Source organism: Oreochromis aureus, linkage group 11 (genome assembly GCF_013358895.1).
Source record: "Oreochromis aureus strain Israel breed Guangdong linkage group 11, ZZ_aureus, whole genome shotgun sequence".
Lineage (NCBI taxonomy): Eukaryota > Metazoa > Chordata > Actinopteri > Cichliformes > Cichlidae > Oreochromis > Oreochromis aureus.
The window spans coordinates 2,719,441-2,738,952 of NC_052952.1; the positions used below are offsets into that span (position 1 = coordinate 2,719,441).

Below are 19,512 nucleotides of genomic sequence, written 5' to 3' on the forward strand. Positions count from 1 at the left end.
AAAGAAAACGTGATTCATCAGATCAGATCACCTTCTTCCATTGCTCCATAGTTCAGTCCTGACGCTCATGTCCCCATCGTTGGTGCTTTAGGCGATGGACATGGGTCACCATGGGCACCCTGACTGCTCTCTGGCTATGCAGCCCCATACGCAACAAACTGTGTAACGCTGTGTATTCGGACACCTTTCGATCAGAACCAGCATTGACTTTTTTTGGCAGTTTGAGCAACAGTAGCTTACTGGTTGGATTGGTTGGTTCAGACCACACAGGGCAGCCTTCACTACCCACGTGTGTCAACGAGCTGCCCATGACTCTGTCGCTTGTTCATCACTGTTCCTTCCTTGGACCACTTTCGATAAAGACTGGGGACAATGGGACCGTCCCACTAAAGCTGCAGTTTTGGAGATGGTCTGACCCAGTCGTTTAGCTTGCCCATTTTTCCTGCTTTTAATACATCAAATTTTTTGCCTACCCCCTATTAGGGTGGCTGTAGCTCACGAGGTAGAGGAGGTCAGCTGCTGATCGGAAGGTTGGTGGTTCGATCCCTGACTTGCTCTCTGATGCATCCATTGGAGTATGAATGACAGATCAGATAGAGTTAGAAAGCATAGATAACAGTGCTTGTATGGGAGAGTAGAAAAGTGCTATATAAGAATCAGTCCACTTACCATTATTATTTCACACCCTTGTGTCGAAATGTTATGCCTGATTGGTGTATGTCTTTAATGTATGTATTTTACATTAATCACAAATTAGAAGAAAACTTCTCATCTATTTCAAATCCCACAACAGTTTTGGCACCAACAGAGAACATCTGGATGCGGTCTCATGGCGTCTACTCCACATAGTAAAGGACTTTAATTGAGATTGATCACACTATCATTCATGTTGAAAAATGACTGGTACAGTTCTTTAAAATATTATCCCAGCAGGTACTGAACATATGCCAGTGATAAGATGAGAGTGAGGTCATCCTCAGCTGAGACAAATTAGAACCAAGGTTGAGTATCTATACTCAGCATATCTAACCTTTCATTTAATTCAGTTCTTTGGAATTGCCAGAATATTAGGCTTTATTTGGCAAAATATATATTGTATAGATAGTAGCTATTATAGATAATAAACTCTTAATACATTGACAGCAGATTCACCATGATATATATTTATTCATAGCTAGATATCTGCAATTATTTATATGTCATTAGTGCCATAATAAAAAGCTAACAAAAGGCTTCTTAAAAGGGAAGCAAGCTTGCGTGCTTGACTGAGGTACCTGCGCACACTGGCGGCACCACATGGCAGTGAGGGAACTGAATGTGAACCCTGACAGGTAATGTGAGGAGAGGAGATTGCTCTGCTACAGTAACTATCCTCCAGAGGCCGTTTGTAAATGCCTGGGAAATCGATGAGAACAACATCTTATCTGCTTGGTCAGAAAATTTAAGGAGGTCATGCAGTAAGAAGGAAGGGGGCACTGAATAAACACTTATATGAAGAAACACAAATGATCTCTCCATGCTTTGAAATCACATTAAACTGTAACTTTGTCCCTTTTCCAGACCTACGGATATACGATTTTGTTCCTGCCTAATCCTTTGTTTACTGACCTGCCACCTCCCACTCGTCTCTCTCTGTATTCTTGAGCTCACTTGCATGCAGACCCAGAGTGAGTCCACAGTGCCAGATTTTTGTAAGCAGATGAGGAAATTCCTTTTTCCTCATGTGTCCCTTTACTGAGGAGTGTGATGGTCATTCCCGAGCATGGCTCTGACATGTTAGCTCCACCGCTACAGCTGAAACGATTGGTTCATTAGGTTTAAACCACCAAATTTCATATCATTTAACGTTATATAGGTATAGAAGCAATAATGCATTGAGAAGGACACTGCTGTAAAAGTATGTAGCTGCATACTGAATGATGTGACAGGTGCCGAGACTAGTATTTATAAATTTGAGTCACGGCTCCAGGTTCAACCTACCACTTCAATCTTAATGTTGTGTTATTGAACAGAACCCTTCAAACATTCAAAGAGCAGACGTAACATCATCTTTTCCCCCCCTAAATCGTGGAGCAACATTTTGTATTCAGCTCTGAAAGCTAACAGATCGATCACACAGCTAAACTGAGTTTCATTCATCGCTGTATCGTGTCCAAAATGACATCGGAATGTAACTTCTTTCTCGCCTCACTACACTGGTATCACGTTAAATCTAAATCTACAGTGTCTCTCTACAAACTGTTGACTGTTCTCGATCCAGACTTCATGCATGCGCGCTCTGCTTTTCCTTATTTTCTGTCATGTATTTCTTGTGGATAATCTTCAGGACCAGGGCTGAAAGTTTCAAATAACGAGGTCAGTTTTTTCTACTCTTGGCTGTATGGTGTCAGGGCCAAGAGTTTGTTCACTGTTCAAACCTTCTGCTTCTGATGGACAGAAGCTCAGAATAGTCAACATGAAGAGATTGGGAGCTAAAACAGCCAAGCCAAGGACTGTTAATCAACATAAATTGCTAATATACAAAAATATTTTGAACAATCAAGCCATTTTTATGTGGGCTTTGAAAAGTGCTTTATGAATATAAATGCATTTGCTTTATTAAAATGATCAAAGGGTTTAGTGTCCTCAATCTTGCAGTTTTTAGGCTCATCATTAATGATATTTATTTCCTTGATAATCACAGGGTTAAAGTGGGTCATCTCTTAAGTGGGAGAACAGAAGTGGACAGAGAGAAAAACAACATTTGTTAACATGGTCAGTCCAGCTTTGAGGCATTTTAGTTTCACATTATTAAGCAGAGCAGTGAGTGTCCGACTCGGAGCAACATTCTCCTTCCTGATCTTTTCAATTAAAAGGTCATTGGAAAATGACAGAGGTCAGCTTGTGCTGTGGTCTATGAAAGGGCTCCAACCACACTCAGCACTTTATCATGCTCTCACTTTATGCACTCTCTCAGAAGTTCATACATTAAAAAAAAATAGCTTAAAGAGGTTTATTAATGAATGGAAACACACACATACAATCATCACTGTTTAATCAACGTATGTACAAAGTGCAAAGATTGATGTGAGAGTACAACATTTAAAAAGAGAGAAAAAAGAAGTTTGCAGAAAGTTTAAAAACAAGATTTAACAACTAAACACACAGGACTGCCTTCATAAAGAATCACAAAGCTAAACTAATTCAGAATATTTTCTATCAGGTTTAACGTCTGAACGAGATCACCGGACAGCTGCTGCTCTGCAGCGCTGTGTGGGAGAAAATCACTCCAAACTAAAAGCAAAGCCGTGAGAGCCGCGGCCCGTGGACGTCCTCCAGCGCAGCTGCTTTACTCGTTCTCAAACTTGCTGTATGGGTGGTCCGTGTCACCCATCAGACCTGCACACACAACGTGGAGACAAAATGAAAACAGACAAAGTCATGCTGGGTCAAATTCTGCTCCACATTTTCCAGAGATGCTTTGGAGGAAGCGGTTGCCAAATGTAGACCGCATCAGTCTGAGGACAAACTGGGAAATCCATCCCGGATATTCTGTTCACGCTGATGTTTCATTAACAATGAATGCAGCGTGACAGCATGTGCTGCTAAACAGCCATCAGCAAGTCTTTCATACACACGATCAATGGAGTTATTTGTCTCTATGGGCAGTGAAAACAACTGCCCACCTTATCAATTTTGTAACAGTTCCTATGGACTTTTATTAGCTGCATATTACTGTGTGTGTGTTACTCGACTAGAACGACCCCATGTCACTGGCAGACATCTTTGCTGATGTCTGTGGTTGTTCTCAATCGTTCAATCCATATCTTTGCTGTTTAGAAGGCCGTCTGTAATTTGTTTTATGATAACATTAATTAGCTATGTTTTGTTGACTAAGCCACGAGAGCAGCAGACTGGTAGCTAATAAGCACCAACATAACAGAAGAGTGAGCAGTTTGGAGGCATTTCTTCACGTTTGCAGTCGTTTTTGTTTGAAGCACAAACTTTGATGAAATGATTTGACTGGAAAGTTCAGAGGATTCTCTCCCGCTCAGCTTCCCACTATCCCTTATGTTTGGTCCTGGCTTTTTTTGTTCTTATGATAACATGTTTTGGTGGAACTCCTCACAAACTTCACATGAGGAATGCAGCAGGTATGAGAGGGTGAAAGGAGAAACTAGCACGAGCATTAATAACAGCAGAGTGCAATGAAGGCTCACCTAAATGAGCCCAGTGCAAATAAACGGGCTCACTAATAAAGTCATTTTCTTGCTTTATTTATCTCGGTCCTGGTCTTATTAATTATTTCACTTAAGTGCAGGTTACAGTATATTTTCAGATGCATTTATTTCTTACCTTTGGTTTAGTTTGAAAATAAACGTTTCAGTCAGGCTGAAGAAAACTGCTTATTTATTCAGCAGTGGCTTTGAGCAGTACATGGACTGAAGTGGAATAAGTTGGATCAATGCAACTCTAACCTTGATGAAGGCCACAAGCTGAAACACACAGGTTAAACTATAAAGTTGTTCTTCACACTCCAAGTGTTACTGAGGTTTGAACCTGCATTCAGTTCGCCTGCAGTGCCTGAACTTTCCACGTCCACAGATCAATAGACATTAAAAGGGACACTCTCGCTGCTACTAAGAAACTGATTAATCGATGGCAGTTAAGCACAAATACCAAACACTGAATACCTAACGCATTTCCAACTACTTCACAATATACGAGGAGCCTTCTCCTGCAGAACGATGCTGTCCTCATGTTTAAGCACATTATGGCCACTGTTATTCTGCATGTGCAGTGCATTTTGGGTTGATAATGTAACCTGGTGGGACTCCAGTGCTGCTGTTTGTAATTTTTTCTTTACATAAGATTCTGATAATAATGCCAATATAATAAGCATAATGTGTCTTTAAAGTCGATGCTCCTTTTAAACGTGAAAAGTTGATTTCATTCATGATTAAAATGGATTATGGGTTACATGGGCTATTCTGACATTTTACAGCCCGCTAATTATCGGACTACACAAATGGCAAAGTAATCACTTTAGGTCCTAATCATGCCTTATTGCACTTCCACAGATTTAACAAAGTGAGCTTGCACCATCCTCCTCGTGTGAGCAGGCGAAGCAGGGTGTTACCCCAGCAATGTTTTCCAGCTCCTCCCGAATCACTCCTAGGCCACACAGGATATATAACCTCTCCAATGTGTTCTGAGTTTAATCCTGGAAAACCTCAATGCTTACACATCCTGATCAGCTGCCTGAACCACCTCAGCTGGTTACATTCTCAAATGTTTAAAGGCTGAGTCGAGTCCTCCTGGAGACTAAGCTGATTTCTGCCATTTGTATCCAACCTCATTCTGTTTGTCACCGCCCACAGCTCATGACCATAGGTGCAGCTGGGACGTAGACTGAATGCTGCTGAATGCTTTGTACCACAGCGGTCCACTACAACACCAATCTGCCAGACATTCTCACACTCTTCCAGTAGACGAGGGCTTTTTGAAGCAAACTGTGCACTCATTATACATGATTCATTTCAGACTTGAACCAAAATAGACCTTCATAGCAAGAAACTGTACAACAGCTAATGCTCATTCACCGTCATGCTGTAGAACTGTAAGTCTAATGTTCACAGTTTCGTATTACTGTAGAGTCTCTACCTTACTTTATAAAACACCTTGAAGCAGCTGCTGTTGTGATTCGGTGCTCCCTAAAAATAAAACTTAACTGAATACAGGTTATGACAGAGCGCTAGGGTTAAAATGCAAAAAGTGAAACATGTAATTCAAATCTATGCTGCCTTGCTGGGATATTTTCCAACTGGTAATGACAAGAGATCATTTCCAGTTTTGCTGAATAACCTCCTGACCCACCCTCAGGGAATCTTCCGCTGTGTCTGATTTCAAGGAAATAAGAGGATGTGGATTGTGAACCAACCAGACCAAATGTGAAAGGAGAGCAGTCTCTACTAAAGCCCCTGTGGAAGGAAACTAATGAGAGCTGCAGGCCTAAGAAACAGACCGCCATCCATCACTCTGTCGTGCAGTCGTTACACTCAACCCACATAACCTGCCATCTTACTACAGTGCACGGACGGACGGACAGACACGACGCACGGACACTTGAGCTCCGCCCACATCAATGAAACGAACGAATGATTCTGTCTTTATCAAGCCTCTGAAAGGCCAATCCTTACCGCCCACGTCCCTGCAGAGGGCAGAGCGATGGATTAGAATCAGTGCATTGATTGGAAATAAGGAGAAAGCAGTGCTGTGTGATGTTGATACTTCTTCTATACTTTGCTGCAGCTCATACTGGCAGTTTGCTCATGACTCATTTATTTTTAGAATGTTTCCTGTTTCACTGACAGTGAAAATGCCTGATTAAGTTAAAAAAATGTGGCAACAAACGCGAGGTAGTGATCAGGTTTTAAAGTTGGACTATTTTAGTGCCTTCAGCTGCTTAAAAACAGATTTTATTCCATAAACATTTCAGTCTCAACTATGAGCACTGGAGAGTGGTTGTCATATTTTCCCCTGCCTAGCAGGGACCGCTACTTTAACTGCATACAAACCTGGAGATTAAATTAGCTCCACAAAATTTAGGATTTGCTTTTAGGTCATCTAAAACTCTTAGCTTTTAATTATAGGGCAGCTCAGGCAGCAGTTTATTACACATAAACGTTTTGCTAACTAAATTGGCAAAGCTTCATTTGAGTTCATGGATCATGTGAAAAGGTTCAAGCTTTTATTATTGCCACTCTTATTGATGAACCAGCAGCTTATTCATTATTATTTTGCACTATTGTGTGTCATATCTATTGTAACACAACTGAAAGACCAGCATCAATACTGAGTATCAGTATAATAACGATGTTGTCCAGCTCAGGTTTAGCCCATGTTAACTGGTGAAGTGGTGAGCTAGACAAATGAGTATGGCAGCGAGGATAAATGCCACATTCTTGGGATTTTTGTAGGCTCTTCAAGTGAGGGATGGTCTCATCTTACATCTTGTACAGCCATTAGCGATAGAAAAAAGGTGTTTATTTAATAAATAGAAGATGAGTAAAAGATACTGACGGCCGCCCCAGCCCCCTAGCCTATGCACCTATGGCATCAATTTGAAAATCCTGCGTCGCGTCGTTCATGTACACCTACAGTGTACGTTGCTTGGGGACAAAGCATATACTGTTGAATAATGTATCAGTGGCCCAGGGTGTGGAAATCAAAGCCACTGACACTGAAAAACTCTTAAAATAGTTAAGCATGCATCAGAGACACTGCTGACACACACAGAACAGAGAACACAGAGCTGGCTGCTCTGTGTTAGACCTACTGATCACCTCACCTTCAGCGTACATCAGAGAGGGCTGGACACAGTCTCCTACGCTATGATCAAAGAGAAGGAGCTAAAGTCCATATGTTAAAACAATGAGGAGCAAAGTCTATACGCACCATACTTCCTCCTGATCTCATCGTGGCGTGCCATTCTCTCCACCTTCCTGTATGAAAAAGAAAAGAGAAGTAGAAGTAGAGGATGTTAGCCAAATTGTAATGAAATAACATGGAAATAAATGACTGCAACACAGATGTCAGCTGTAATGAGACAATGGGACATCCAGTGAATCCTGAATACAACTCTATGGGACAATTCTGAAATACTACAGATGTCCAGGTCCTGCTCCCGACACCAAATCAACAGCTGGACTGAAGAACATTTCCTGCTGCTTAAAAAGTCTTTACCCCCTTCCCAAGTTCTCTTTTTATCTGCTCTTCACATATTTGTCAGACATGTTTCTGACAAATCCAAACCTACCTAGCCCTATGTGAAAATACCTCGTCTATCCACATCTATATTATATTTAGTCGGTTTATCTCTGTCTAATACTAAAATTTGTTTCATGATCTAAAACATGTCTGACAAATATGCAAAAACAAATAAGGAAAGGGACAAATACTTTTTGGTGTAGTTTCAGTGATGCATGCCAGAGTAAAAGTTTACGACAGTGTCAGTTGCACGGCGGCAGACATATGCACTCATCCCAGTCTATGTTTAGGGTTGAGCAACTAAGGTTTTTTTTGCTGGGTTGCAGTAGTCGTAGATAAACCTGGTATTTGTTCAGTGCTCTGCAGGGTCAGTAACTCTGGACTGAGCTGTTGATGAAGCCGTACTGTTGTGAAACTTTACACATGACTTGCAGGCAAAGTCTGGGAAAAGTTACCAAACTTTTTCATTAGATTCTGGAAACTTTTGGTGAGTCTGTGCAGTAAATTAAAGTTCTGGCTCTTTGCCTGTTTATTTAGAATATGACTGATTACCTGCTCAGAGGCGTCACCAACAAGGCTGCTGAGCACTAAGGAGGCAACTCTGACTTCAGGTGACGAATGCCATTTCTCCACTGTGTGTTAGTAGCTGTGAGTGTTTTTGGCTCTACTTTTGGCTCAAATGAAAAACAGATTTTATAGAGAACCATGGCTGAAATAGTGGTAATTCCAGAGGTTTCTGCAACTTTGTTATTTTAAAACAGCTGTATACATACGCACAAGTTTACAGAGCAAACCCATCAAGCACTTCTACTCACCGCGAAACATTTAAGCTACGCTATACCACAACATTACAAACAGCCAGTCATGATATGTGGGCACTTATGCAACCATCAATACCTAATACTCCCAAATACTTATTATGTATGACATCGTTTAAACAACATTTCAATGAGGACAATAACACTCAGCTTACCAAGTAAGAAAAATGCATCAGTTTGCACTCCTGGCATAAAAATGTTCCTAAATTTTAGCTGGCTCACAGAGCAACAGGCCTGTGGGTAAAGCTGCTCACTCAGCCTTTCTGAGGGGCAGGTTTTGTGTAGTGGAAGTCCAGAGGCCTCACTTCATCTCAGCACAAAGACACTGGTGTGAAGCAGTCACTGCTTTATTGCTAGGTAGTGATCTGTGAGCAATTAGGTTGGTTAAGATGTTCCTGCCATCCGTCCCCCTAAACCATGCCGATGGCCTGTGTGCATCGCACTGACATGTTCATATTCCCTCCACGTAAATATGACTACATTCAACAAGTTGGAAGGAAGACAGGAAAAAAGGGAACGTTGAAAGAACGTGAAAAAGGATGGAGTACTGAGCTTGGCTCATTTCACAGACTGAAGGTTTTGAAGGTGCTCGACTTCTCCATCGTGACAATACCACTCATAATTTATTAAAATGGGATACTATAAGTCACGTTCTATAATTTAGATGCTACCTGTTTTGCCTTTATCGCCATTTAACATGCGTTTGTACTAGCAGCACTGAAGTGATCATGAAAAGTAGGGTAGAACTAAATTAAGAGTAAATACGAACTATAAACAAACAGCGGTGTTCTGATGGTGATGCTGCTCTAAGACGTAAGTTGGCAAGATGTATTCAGACAGCAGACTGACAATGCAAAGAAAAGAAGGGCTCATTTAATGTCACTGACTTAAAGACTTAAAGGGAATGCTCACTGATGCGTTTCACTTAGTCAAGAAACTTTTAAACTGAACTTGAGTTTAAGGCTAAAAGAAACTTTCAGTTATTTGCGCAATCTAAGAAAAGAAATCTACTAATACAAAAGGAACTACTTTAAGTTTTTTGATGCCTGAGAACTTCATAAATACAAAAGATAATAAGAAAATTTCAAGGCTTAAAAACACCTTTAGGGTGTGCTCAGACCTGCAACCAACTTCATTTTGCACCTGCTCCAAGTGTCACAAAGCCAAATTCTCTTTTGTTCTTTGAAACATTGTTTCTAGAACCATCTTTGAGCATCAGTATCATGCCATATCAGAAAACATGCATTTTATCTATACTTAAAGAGTCATGTCAATATGAGATTAAAACAAAATTCAAACTGAATAGATGTACATACATACATACATACCAAAAAGCCTGTTTGTATGATGTTTTTTCCAGCTGTTACCATGACTCAACCAAGGAGCATGGACACAAGTAATGGAGTAACAGCTGTGAATTTTGGCCCATATTCAGTCCATATTATCATCATACATACATCAAACTGTATGTGTTACCCAAGTATCATGTCAGTGGATTACAGTGAACTTCTCACAATGTCCCAGTCACATAGTATTGTTGTGCATTAAGACTTGATCTTTAGTTTGGCTTTTTGACAAGCTAAACCAGATACACCCAACAGGAACAGATTCTGGATGTTAGCAGACTTTAACATTAGCAGTACGAGCTGTCAGATTACATTTTCTCAAGGTCTCTGTTACATGGACATGCAGCATGGAAACAAGAGGTCCAAGAGAAACTCATTAAAATGATTTAATAATTTAGGATTTGATCAGATACAAAATTATAACTAAAATTCTCAGGCAGCTCTCCTGCTACATCAGCATGTGAAATATGAAATATATAGCTGCATGGGTCGAATCCCTGTAGAAAGAGCCACCGACTCCCCAGCCCGCCTGGGCTCGGATGACGATGGCTCTGTGCTTCAAGCTGGCTCTCCGGAGGCCAAGCAGCACTGTCTACAGGCAGGCAGACCCATCTCTCTTAGGATGGGTCCAATCTATTCCGAATGTCCTGTTGACAACATGAACTGCATCTATGTAGGTCACTGCACTAACTCCAACTTCAGAGATTTGATCATGCTCACTGCAGGAAACCCTGACTCAATTCTGCAGCACGAGAGAGAAGAGCTCAGAGGTCGGATAATTCATTCTTTCTCAAACACACGAGGCGCACAGAGAGCCACGATGAGTGTGATGATAAACCACAGTTACTGACTATCTTTCTGCTCGACTGCCCTGCTCACAAACATATCAGCCAGCTATCCTGGCACTGGAAGTAAAGGAACAAAACAAGAAGAGAAGGCTGAAACATTTATGGGGTGCAGGAAGAGGGAAGCCTTTCGGGTCTGCTGACTGCTGGATGATTCTGTTTCTTTGACTGGTAGTACACAGGATGTAAACCAATCTATTTATGAGCGCATTACCATGAAGCAGCTGCCCAGCCTTGACAATCCAATTGGTGTTCTGGGACGACAGCAGAGGAACCCTGAGCTTCTCCTTTGGGACGTGGACTTGCTGAGGCTGGATGGACACCAGTTGCTCGCTTCTCAAACATACAATGAACCCTTTTATTGGGGGATGATGAACTGTTCTCTGTTTTAGGACAAATATATCCAAGTCCTACTGGGATATGCTGAAAGGCAATGCCACCCACCACGCTGACAGAATAGGATTTGACTTTTAGGTGTGCTCTTGGTCTGAACCAAGTTCACTTGATATAAAATATATAACAACTTGTTGTGATTAGCATCAAAAATGAAAGACTGTTCATTTCTTTAAAAGCGAGCAAGCCAACAAATTCAGCAGAGGATCAAATAATTACTTCCTCCACTGGGAAGTAATTTGGAAAACACTGCATGCAGATGCAGCAATCTGGTGAATGAGAAAAACACTGCAGCAGGGTAAAGGAAACAAACAGTGACCTCTAAACATGTACCTGTAACTTCACGAGTATGTGTGCAAATATTCTGTAAATAACGAGCAGTGTTTGATACAGAGAGGAATGACACAGCAAAGATTGGTTTGGAAATATGCAGAGAAAGAGGCTCCTGTATTATTGAAATAAACACTGTTCTGATCCGTTGCGGACATTTCCAACCTGTGTAGACTAAGGCCTGAGTCTAGGGCTCACCGTTCTTCAGCGCGCTGTCTTATCTCCTCTCTCCTCTTGGCAGATCTCTCCTCTTCTCTGTCAAACCTTAAGAGTGAAGGAGACATGAAGGCAGCATCAGAATCACTGCTCCTCGTGGAACCAGAAGATGACAAAAACACACTTTGGATGTGACAAATGACACGCAGCTACAAACTAGCATTAGCTTTAGGGTTACTCTTATATAAATGATGCATAGAACTTCAATCAAAGACTCATGAACTGTGTGCCTGAGTGCAGAGAGTGTTTTCTTTTTATGTTCCACAATGAAATTGCCGAATGCAAAAGAAGATAAACATGCACAAAGTAAAACTGCTTGGAGGCAAGCCCAAAAAGAGAAACAAAAAAGACAAAAACATGACTGTAATTATATTAAATTAATATCTGTGTGCATAACAGTAATAGATGTGAGCTTTCCCCTATTTTTCAGTCACATGATAGACAAGAACAAGATTCCTACACCCACAGGACTCCAAGTGAGTGACAGCCCCCCCCCACACACCCACCCACACAAACAACAGTGAGAGAATGAATGGAGCTCTACTTTGATTACAAAGCCAAAATAATGTTTGCAACAGCAACGATGAGTTGCACCTATACAGGACATGGGTGAAAACCACTAAAGCTTCTACATGAACAGTGAAACAAAGTGTGGACTTTGTGGTTTGACAAAGACTCCCCTGTGAAACCTCCGTCTTCACTTTGTAAAGACCGTGATAAGATGCAGTCTAAAGACCGAGGGTGACGTAAATACCTGAGCACAGATAACATGACTAACAATTGAATGTTGATATTATCATAACGTGAGCAACCTGGGTTCTTTAGCGCTAGCAGAAGTAGGGATCTTTCCGGTTTTCTTTCACTTCTTTCCTGTTTTTTCTGCCATTATAATGAGCACACAAAGGTAAGGAAGTAACTGTGACACCTACTCCAAACTGTTCTGTGTAATCCATTTCAACACTACATGCTGTGTTTGCCTGGATACAGCTGTTGCTTTAACTCTATGGCAGCCCGTGTGAACCTGAGGTGAAAAGTGCTCCCTTGTAGCACTCTTTCATCCCGAAAAGCGTAGGCCCACTAAGTGCTTTCATGTATGTGACACAGCTTTCTAAAACTCCTGTTACTCAGTTACCTCGGACTTGTAATGTTACCTTGATGGGCGCTTCTTGCAGCAACAGCAGCAGCAACAGACGGCAATGGCGAGGAGAATGATTCCACCCACCACAGCCATGGTGATGATCAGGGCTTCAAAGTTCACTGAAAAAAAGAGAAATTATTCATTTTTGACAAAAGAATATTCTCATTGGATCACATGATAAAGGTAACTAGAAGCCAACACACACTCCCACTGTAATGACAATGTGCTCCACATGTTTGTAAATGACACCACCTGCTGGATTCTGCAAGTTATTACACTGCAAACATGACAAACCACAAACAAACCTCTCACTATCCAGAGAAAAAGAGCACAAACGACTTAACCGTGTGGAAACTGGCTTTGTACTGCAGAGGGAGGGATCACGTGACCCCGAAACACTGCCAGAGTGGTGTCCACATTTTGCTGTGTCTTCTCTTTTCCTTTTACAGGACAAACCACAGCATGCACACATGCGCAGCTGTGGCCTAAAACTGCTCACATTTCTGACTCTACTTGTACTCTTACTTTAAGATCCTCAGTCTATGGCTAAAAATTTATAAGAGACTAAAGCCGACACCTTCTTCACGGATATCTTTTGTCCATGCATGTAGAGACCATCCGTTCACCTTTTCTGTGTCACACAAAGACACGGCGGGAGGAACCAAAGATCTCAAACTTGGACTCATCAGACCAAAGCACAGACGTCCACTGGTCTAATGTCCACTCCCTGTGTTTCTTGGCCCAAACAAATCTCTTCTGCTTGTTGCTTTTCCTCAGTCGTGGTTTCTTAGCAGCTATTTGACATAAAGGCCTGTTTCACACAGTCTCCACTGAACATGTAGAGATGTGTCTGCTACTGGAGCTCTGTGTGGCATCTATCTGGGCTCTAATCTGAGCTGCTGTTAACTTGGGCTTTCTGAGGCTGGTGACTCAGATGAATTTATCCTCAGCAGCAGAGGTGACTTGGTCTTCCTTTCCTGGGGCGCTCCTCATGTGAGCCAGTTTCATCGTAGCGCTTGAAGTCCCATTCAAAGGTTTAGCAATTTTCCAGACTGACTGACCCTCAGCTCTTAATGTTCTGCACAACACAACTGATGGTCCCATTAGGAAGGCAAGAAATTTCACCAATGAACCCTGACAGGCACACCTGAGAAGTAAAACCGATTTCAGGTGACTACATCATGAAGCTCATTGAGAGAAGGCCGAGGGTTTGTCAACAAAGCAAAGGGCGGCTACTTTGAGGAATCTAAAATTTAAGACATATTCAGAGTTATTTATCAATTATTTCTTTGCTTCATAATTACATACTTTGGTAGTGTATGTTCATATCTCAGTATTTTTTTATGTTCAACTGTAAGTAAAAGTCAGATGTGACATGTCACATGTACTTTATTTAAACCAGAGTGAACAGACGGAGTTTCCTTCCATCTGAAAATGTACGCGATACAGAAGAGCTGCCAGCTTTCAACAGAAAGAAACTACCGCCTACTCAAATAACTGCATGTGTCAACTCCATACACAAGGAATATTTACACATTATATTCAACAACATTTGCCTGTTAGTGCATCACATTTAAATGCTGTGCCAGTAGCTGGCCCTTTGCACCCTTTTGGTTTTATAGCTCTACCCAATTAGCAATAAACTGTTTGCATTTACACAACTTTCTGTTTGCTACCAGTGAAGTTTGAACACTGACACACCTTACTGCTCCAGTAGGCTCTGTGTGACCGTGTCAGTTCTCTTCTTATTTTTAGGACTGAGAAAATTAATAACAGAATTAACAATGTTTTATTTTCCTCATCTGAACTGAATATACATTTAGATTTTCAAGTAGAAACTGCACCAGCACTCACAGATTGTTTACACTCATGGGTTAGGCTGTAAAGACTAATTGCACTTTCACCAATGAGAATTATCAGCATGAACTCTGGTGAGGTGGAACATATGTCACCGAGTTGTCTCCACCACTGTGACTAAGAGCAGGGTCTCAGTTTCAACGTATTTCCTGCATAGTGCTGCAGTTGACTATGGAAATTTTATGGGTAATTAATACACATAACATAAGCTGGTTTTCACATATGATTTGTGTCAGCTGAATATCAGTTTCAAAGTCTTATACAAACATTAGGATTGATTATACAGGTAATGTTAGCTTGGTTACTTCGCTGTGGAGGCTTGGTCTGTTTGGCAGTGTCAAGCTAAACGTACTTTACTGTGTTAGGGAGAAAGAAACAGATCATTTACTTGTTAAGTTAAAAGAACGGTGGTTTATTCTCAGGGGCCAAACATTTGGCAGTAAAATAAGGCAACAACAGTCCGCTAATTATTTATAATATTCCAGTTGAACCCTGCTACACTTAAATTTACAGTTCACTTAGCTCTCACTGTAAATAGATCCCCTAGTGATAAGACAGGCAGTACATTTTCTGTGCTACCTCTGTAGTGCTTTTATGCTCACTGAGCATGTCACCTTTGATTTAGAGCCAAACACTTCTACAGGACTTTATGTAAATGTCTAGAGCCAGGACAGCCTGAGAAACCTACTGCTGCGAATCATCTGTGGTACAGCTTCAAGACAGAGGTGCTGGGACACCCCTGATGACATATCAGGACAAATTCAGGAAGATATATGGCAGAGGAGCCGGGAGCACCAGCTGAGAGAGCGCAGAGTGGGGGAAGAATAGGCGAGCCGTTCTGTGTAGTTGTGGGACTGACTGAAACATGTATAGAGGAATTTCCAGCACAAAATATAACAACCACGTGGGGAATTACAATAATTAATATGCAGTGGGGAAAAAAGAACTGGTCTGCTGAAAAGTAAACATTGTTTTGATTTTATAAAACACTTTTTATTTAACTGGCAGCAAGTTCCTGCTGATGCTGCTGGACATGGATGTACAAAGACCCACGTTGGCTGAGCTAATCTATTTATCCACAATATTTTTAGTTAATGTTGTAGTCAGCAAAGTAGGACTGTGGCAGGTTCACTGCAAAAAATTGCTCCTTTAAGTTAGAAAGTATAAAGGGTGTCAAAAAAGCAGTAACTTAAAGTATTAGAAAAGGTTAACTGAAAATGAATCTAAAGCAAAAATAACTCCTGTCAGTGTGTGTGTGGGTTTGTTCTTCCTGGTTATGGAAAACATGATGTTTGCTGCAGATGCTCCTGCCTACAGAGACAATGGATAACTTCTGTTGTGGAGTACAACTTTTTTTTCTAAAGAAACAAGAGAGGAAGCAGAGGGAGCAGGTGGAGTGAAGCAAGAATGATGTGCTGGATCTTTAAATGCACCCACTACAACTGCAGTGACATGAAGTGAGAGGAACAGAAAGTGTTGGTGCTACTTTCACACCCCTGCATGCCTAATGACAAATCCCTCCCCTCAGACCCACCAACATACAGGAGGAGGTCATTTTAGGTCGCACATCTGTGAATTTAACAGGTTTCTGTTTTTGACAAAGAGCTTTTGTTTTTATGCTTTAATACCCTTTTACCTACTTTTTCTTTTAATACGTAGGTTGAAGTGTTACATTTCCAGCATACTGAACACCAAGTTCCTCAAATCATTTCCCCAATATGTATGTAACTTACTGTGTCTCTGTCAAATGAAACACAAATGCAAAAAGGAAACACCACATTTAACATCACAATAATAAGTCTGAAGAACTTACACCAGCACACTCCCCAGCGGGCCTGGGACAGTGGGCATAGTTTAGCCGGAGGCAGCAACCAGGTCACTGGATACTCTGTGCAGTTGTTTGTGGCAAAGCACCAGAGACACTGCAACAGACAGACACATGCAAGGTATGATTCTGCTGAGTATAATAGTTAGGATGCATGAATAAAGAATGCTTCTTAAAAATAAACACAGTAAGCATTTTGCCACACATTTTATTTGTATTTATTCCTACATGTGGGTGTTAAATGAGACTAAAAACTCGTCATTAAATTTCACCACACTAAACGTGGAAGCTGTGACATTAAAGTCATGAACAGGGTGTAGTTTATTTACAGCATAACGTTAATGTTTTACCTGTGCTGATTACATTTATGCTTCAAGTTTCATAAAAGTGACATCATTTTGTGGACGTCTCCTTGTTGAACAAACAAGAATGTAAGTACCATAAACTATTTATTAGTTTATTATCTGCAGTTTGTTTTTTCTGTCAAGATACTGCAATCCTCTTCAGGAAGTGAACAACATCATTTCTGTAGCACTTGATATCGGCCAGATATTAGTCGATAAACATATTTTGCTGTCCAAAAAAACTCAGAAACTAAGCGATAATAGAAAATTACTATTGGATTCGATACTCCTCAGGAAAGTCTACTAGCAACATGACTGTGCTGCTAGTAGACACAACCTACCTTACCATCTCCACAAAATGTTAACATAAAATGTACAATGAAGGACTGAAAGTCCATTTCTGTTCATCACTAAGTGGAAATTATATGTAAATGATAGTGCATTTAAAAATATAGGCTGGAGCCTATCCCAGTTACAATATGGTGAGAGGTAGGGTACACCCTGGACAGGTCGTCAGGCTGTCGCAGGGCTAACACAGAAAGAGACGACCATTCACTCCACATTCTTCCCCCAGTCCAAGGCAGAGTATCCGGAGAGAACCCACGCAAACACAGAACATGCAAACTCCACACAGAAAGGCCCTGGCCAGGGGGTGGAATCAAACTCAGGACCTTCTTGCTGTGAGGTAACGGTGCTGTTCACCGTGCCGCCATTGACTCCCAAGCAAAACAAGAAGAAACTCTTGTTGGCAAGCACAACAGTAAGATGTTTCTTATAGCAAGTCACCATTTTGGTCATTTTCTATTTAACAGAGGTCACAAGACCGATAAGGCCACTCCATGACTTAAATGCATTTCTATTTTAACCACTCCTTTGCTGCTGTAGCAGGACCCACCTTCAGTACTCTGGTTGAAGGAAGGAGGTTCTTAGCCAAGATTATACAGCACATGGCCTCGTCCATTGGCCACTCAGTGTGGTGAAGTTTTGCTGTACCCTTAGCAGAAAAACAGCCCCAATGCATAATGTGGACTGTGGGGATAGAGGCAACCACAGTGGGTCGAGTACCAAAGAGGTCCATTTGGTTTCATGATCCCAAGCCTTCTCTGAATCATTTACATGTTAACTGGCAAACTTACCTGTACATGTGGACAGGTGTGGTTTACATACACACGATGAGTTGAGATGTGGAGTATCTGTAATTGAGTGATAGATCTGCCTCATGGGAACAACTCAGATGTGTGAGTCAGTCAATTTTGGCTAATATGTAGAGGATCACTTTTGTTTTAATGACTTGTACACCAGGTTTGCCAACTCTGTTTAGTTTAGTAAAATTGCTTTGTATCAGTTAAGTCTTTTAGTCAGAAAAAGGTCATAAAGCTATCCATAAAGAACTACTAAATGTAGTTTTTTTTTAAACCCAATGCTGCATTTCCTGGTAACAACACAATGATCTTCAGAAAACTGACAGTGAGTGATTTCTGCTTATTTGTAAATGCAGCATGTGGGGTTTAACGCAGTAATCCACAGTTTCTCTCATGTGGCCTGGTGGATAATAATAATGTAGGACGCAAAGGTTGGGTCTTATCGCGTACAAACGAACCACGCTACTGCTGACAGCCTTACCTTGGCGTGTGGGACGCAGGTGTCACAGTTTTTATAGGAAGAGCAGGCTGAAAGACAGACAAACACGCTAAATAAGTACCGTGAAGCAACTAAATGCCTCGTTAAAAACAAGCAGAAAGCTGTGGTCAAAGTCACACTCAGTCGTGACGTATATTAAATATTTTCCCAACTACTGAGCTGACATACTTATGAACTGGCTTTAAAGGCACGTGCTGTCGATAGATAACAATAACCTAGACGACTGTAAAAAAGTAATTGGGCAGATTTTTAAAACTCCAATTATACTTACGAGTTGGTGGCACTGGAGTTGCTCGGCATTCTCCCTGGCTAACAAAGCTAACACAGAGGAAGGCGACGGCAAAAATCAACGAAGTGGACAGAGTATGTCCCAGTGCTCCAAAAGAAGGCATAGCGAAACACACACACACGAAACAAAACAGCTGTAAGTATTAACGGCGTGTAACAACGCAGAATATCAGCTAGTCCACAACAAACGACTCCTGACAATCTCTGTTGTTTCCGTTTTGCCTTCAACCCGCTGCTGTTTCCTTGCTGTCTACGGTTACCTTGTTTGGTGTAATCTCGACAGCCCGGGCGGGAGGAGTTAATGCTTTAATCTCAAACACAAATACCCGCCCGTGTATTTACCAAGAAACGAAACTCTTTCACTGTAAAAAACACAAAAAACAAAACATAAAATCCCCCTAGAATTGCATTATGTTATCGTTGTATTAAATATACACTATTATACTAGTGTATAGACTTTTAAAATTTTTAAATAGTTATAGTTACGTTATTCGACAGTGTGATTATATTACGGAGGGATACAGGAGAAAGACTTCTGTAATTTAGAATTGAATTTTTTTTTTTAATTTTACATTATAAAATAATTAAAAGATAAAAATAATTTCTCATAAAATGGTAGATGTCTCCTCCTGTTTAAAGGGAGATATGTCTTCACCATCATACTGCTCAAGTGCTGCTCATAGGCATCATCTAATTGTAGGGGACACAGGCATTAAAAACTC

The 19,512-nt window shown here is 41.0% G+C and overlaps 1 protein-coding gene across 1 annotated transcript; it reads right to left on the minus strand.

The window, feature by feature from the left end:
• Window positions 1-3,017: 3,017 nt before the first annotated feature.
• Window positions 3,018-19,068, minus strand: LOC116333568 (pituitary tumor-transforming gene 1 protein-interacting protein). The gene is made up of 7 exons (XM_031756817.2): window positions 18,774-19,068; window positions 18,485-18,531; window positions 16,506-16,614; window positions 12,849-12,954; window positions 11,680-11,745; window positions 7,438-7,484; window positions 3,018-3,378 (listed from the first exon to the last, which is right to left on the minus strand). The coding sequence occupies exons 1-7, from the start codon at window positions 18,892-18,894 to the stop codon at window positions 3,329-3,331; spliced, it is 546 nt and encodes a 181-aa protein (XP_031612677.1). The 5' UTR covers window positions 18,895-19,068; the 3' UTR covers window positions 3,018-3,328.
• Between the last annotated feature and the right edge of the window lie 444 nt (window positions 19,069-19,512).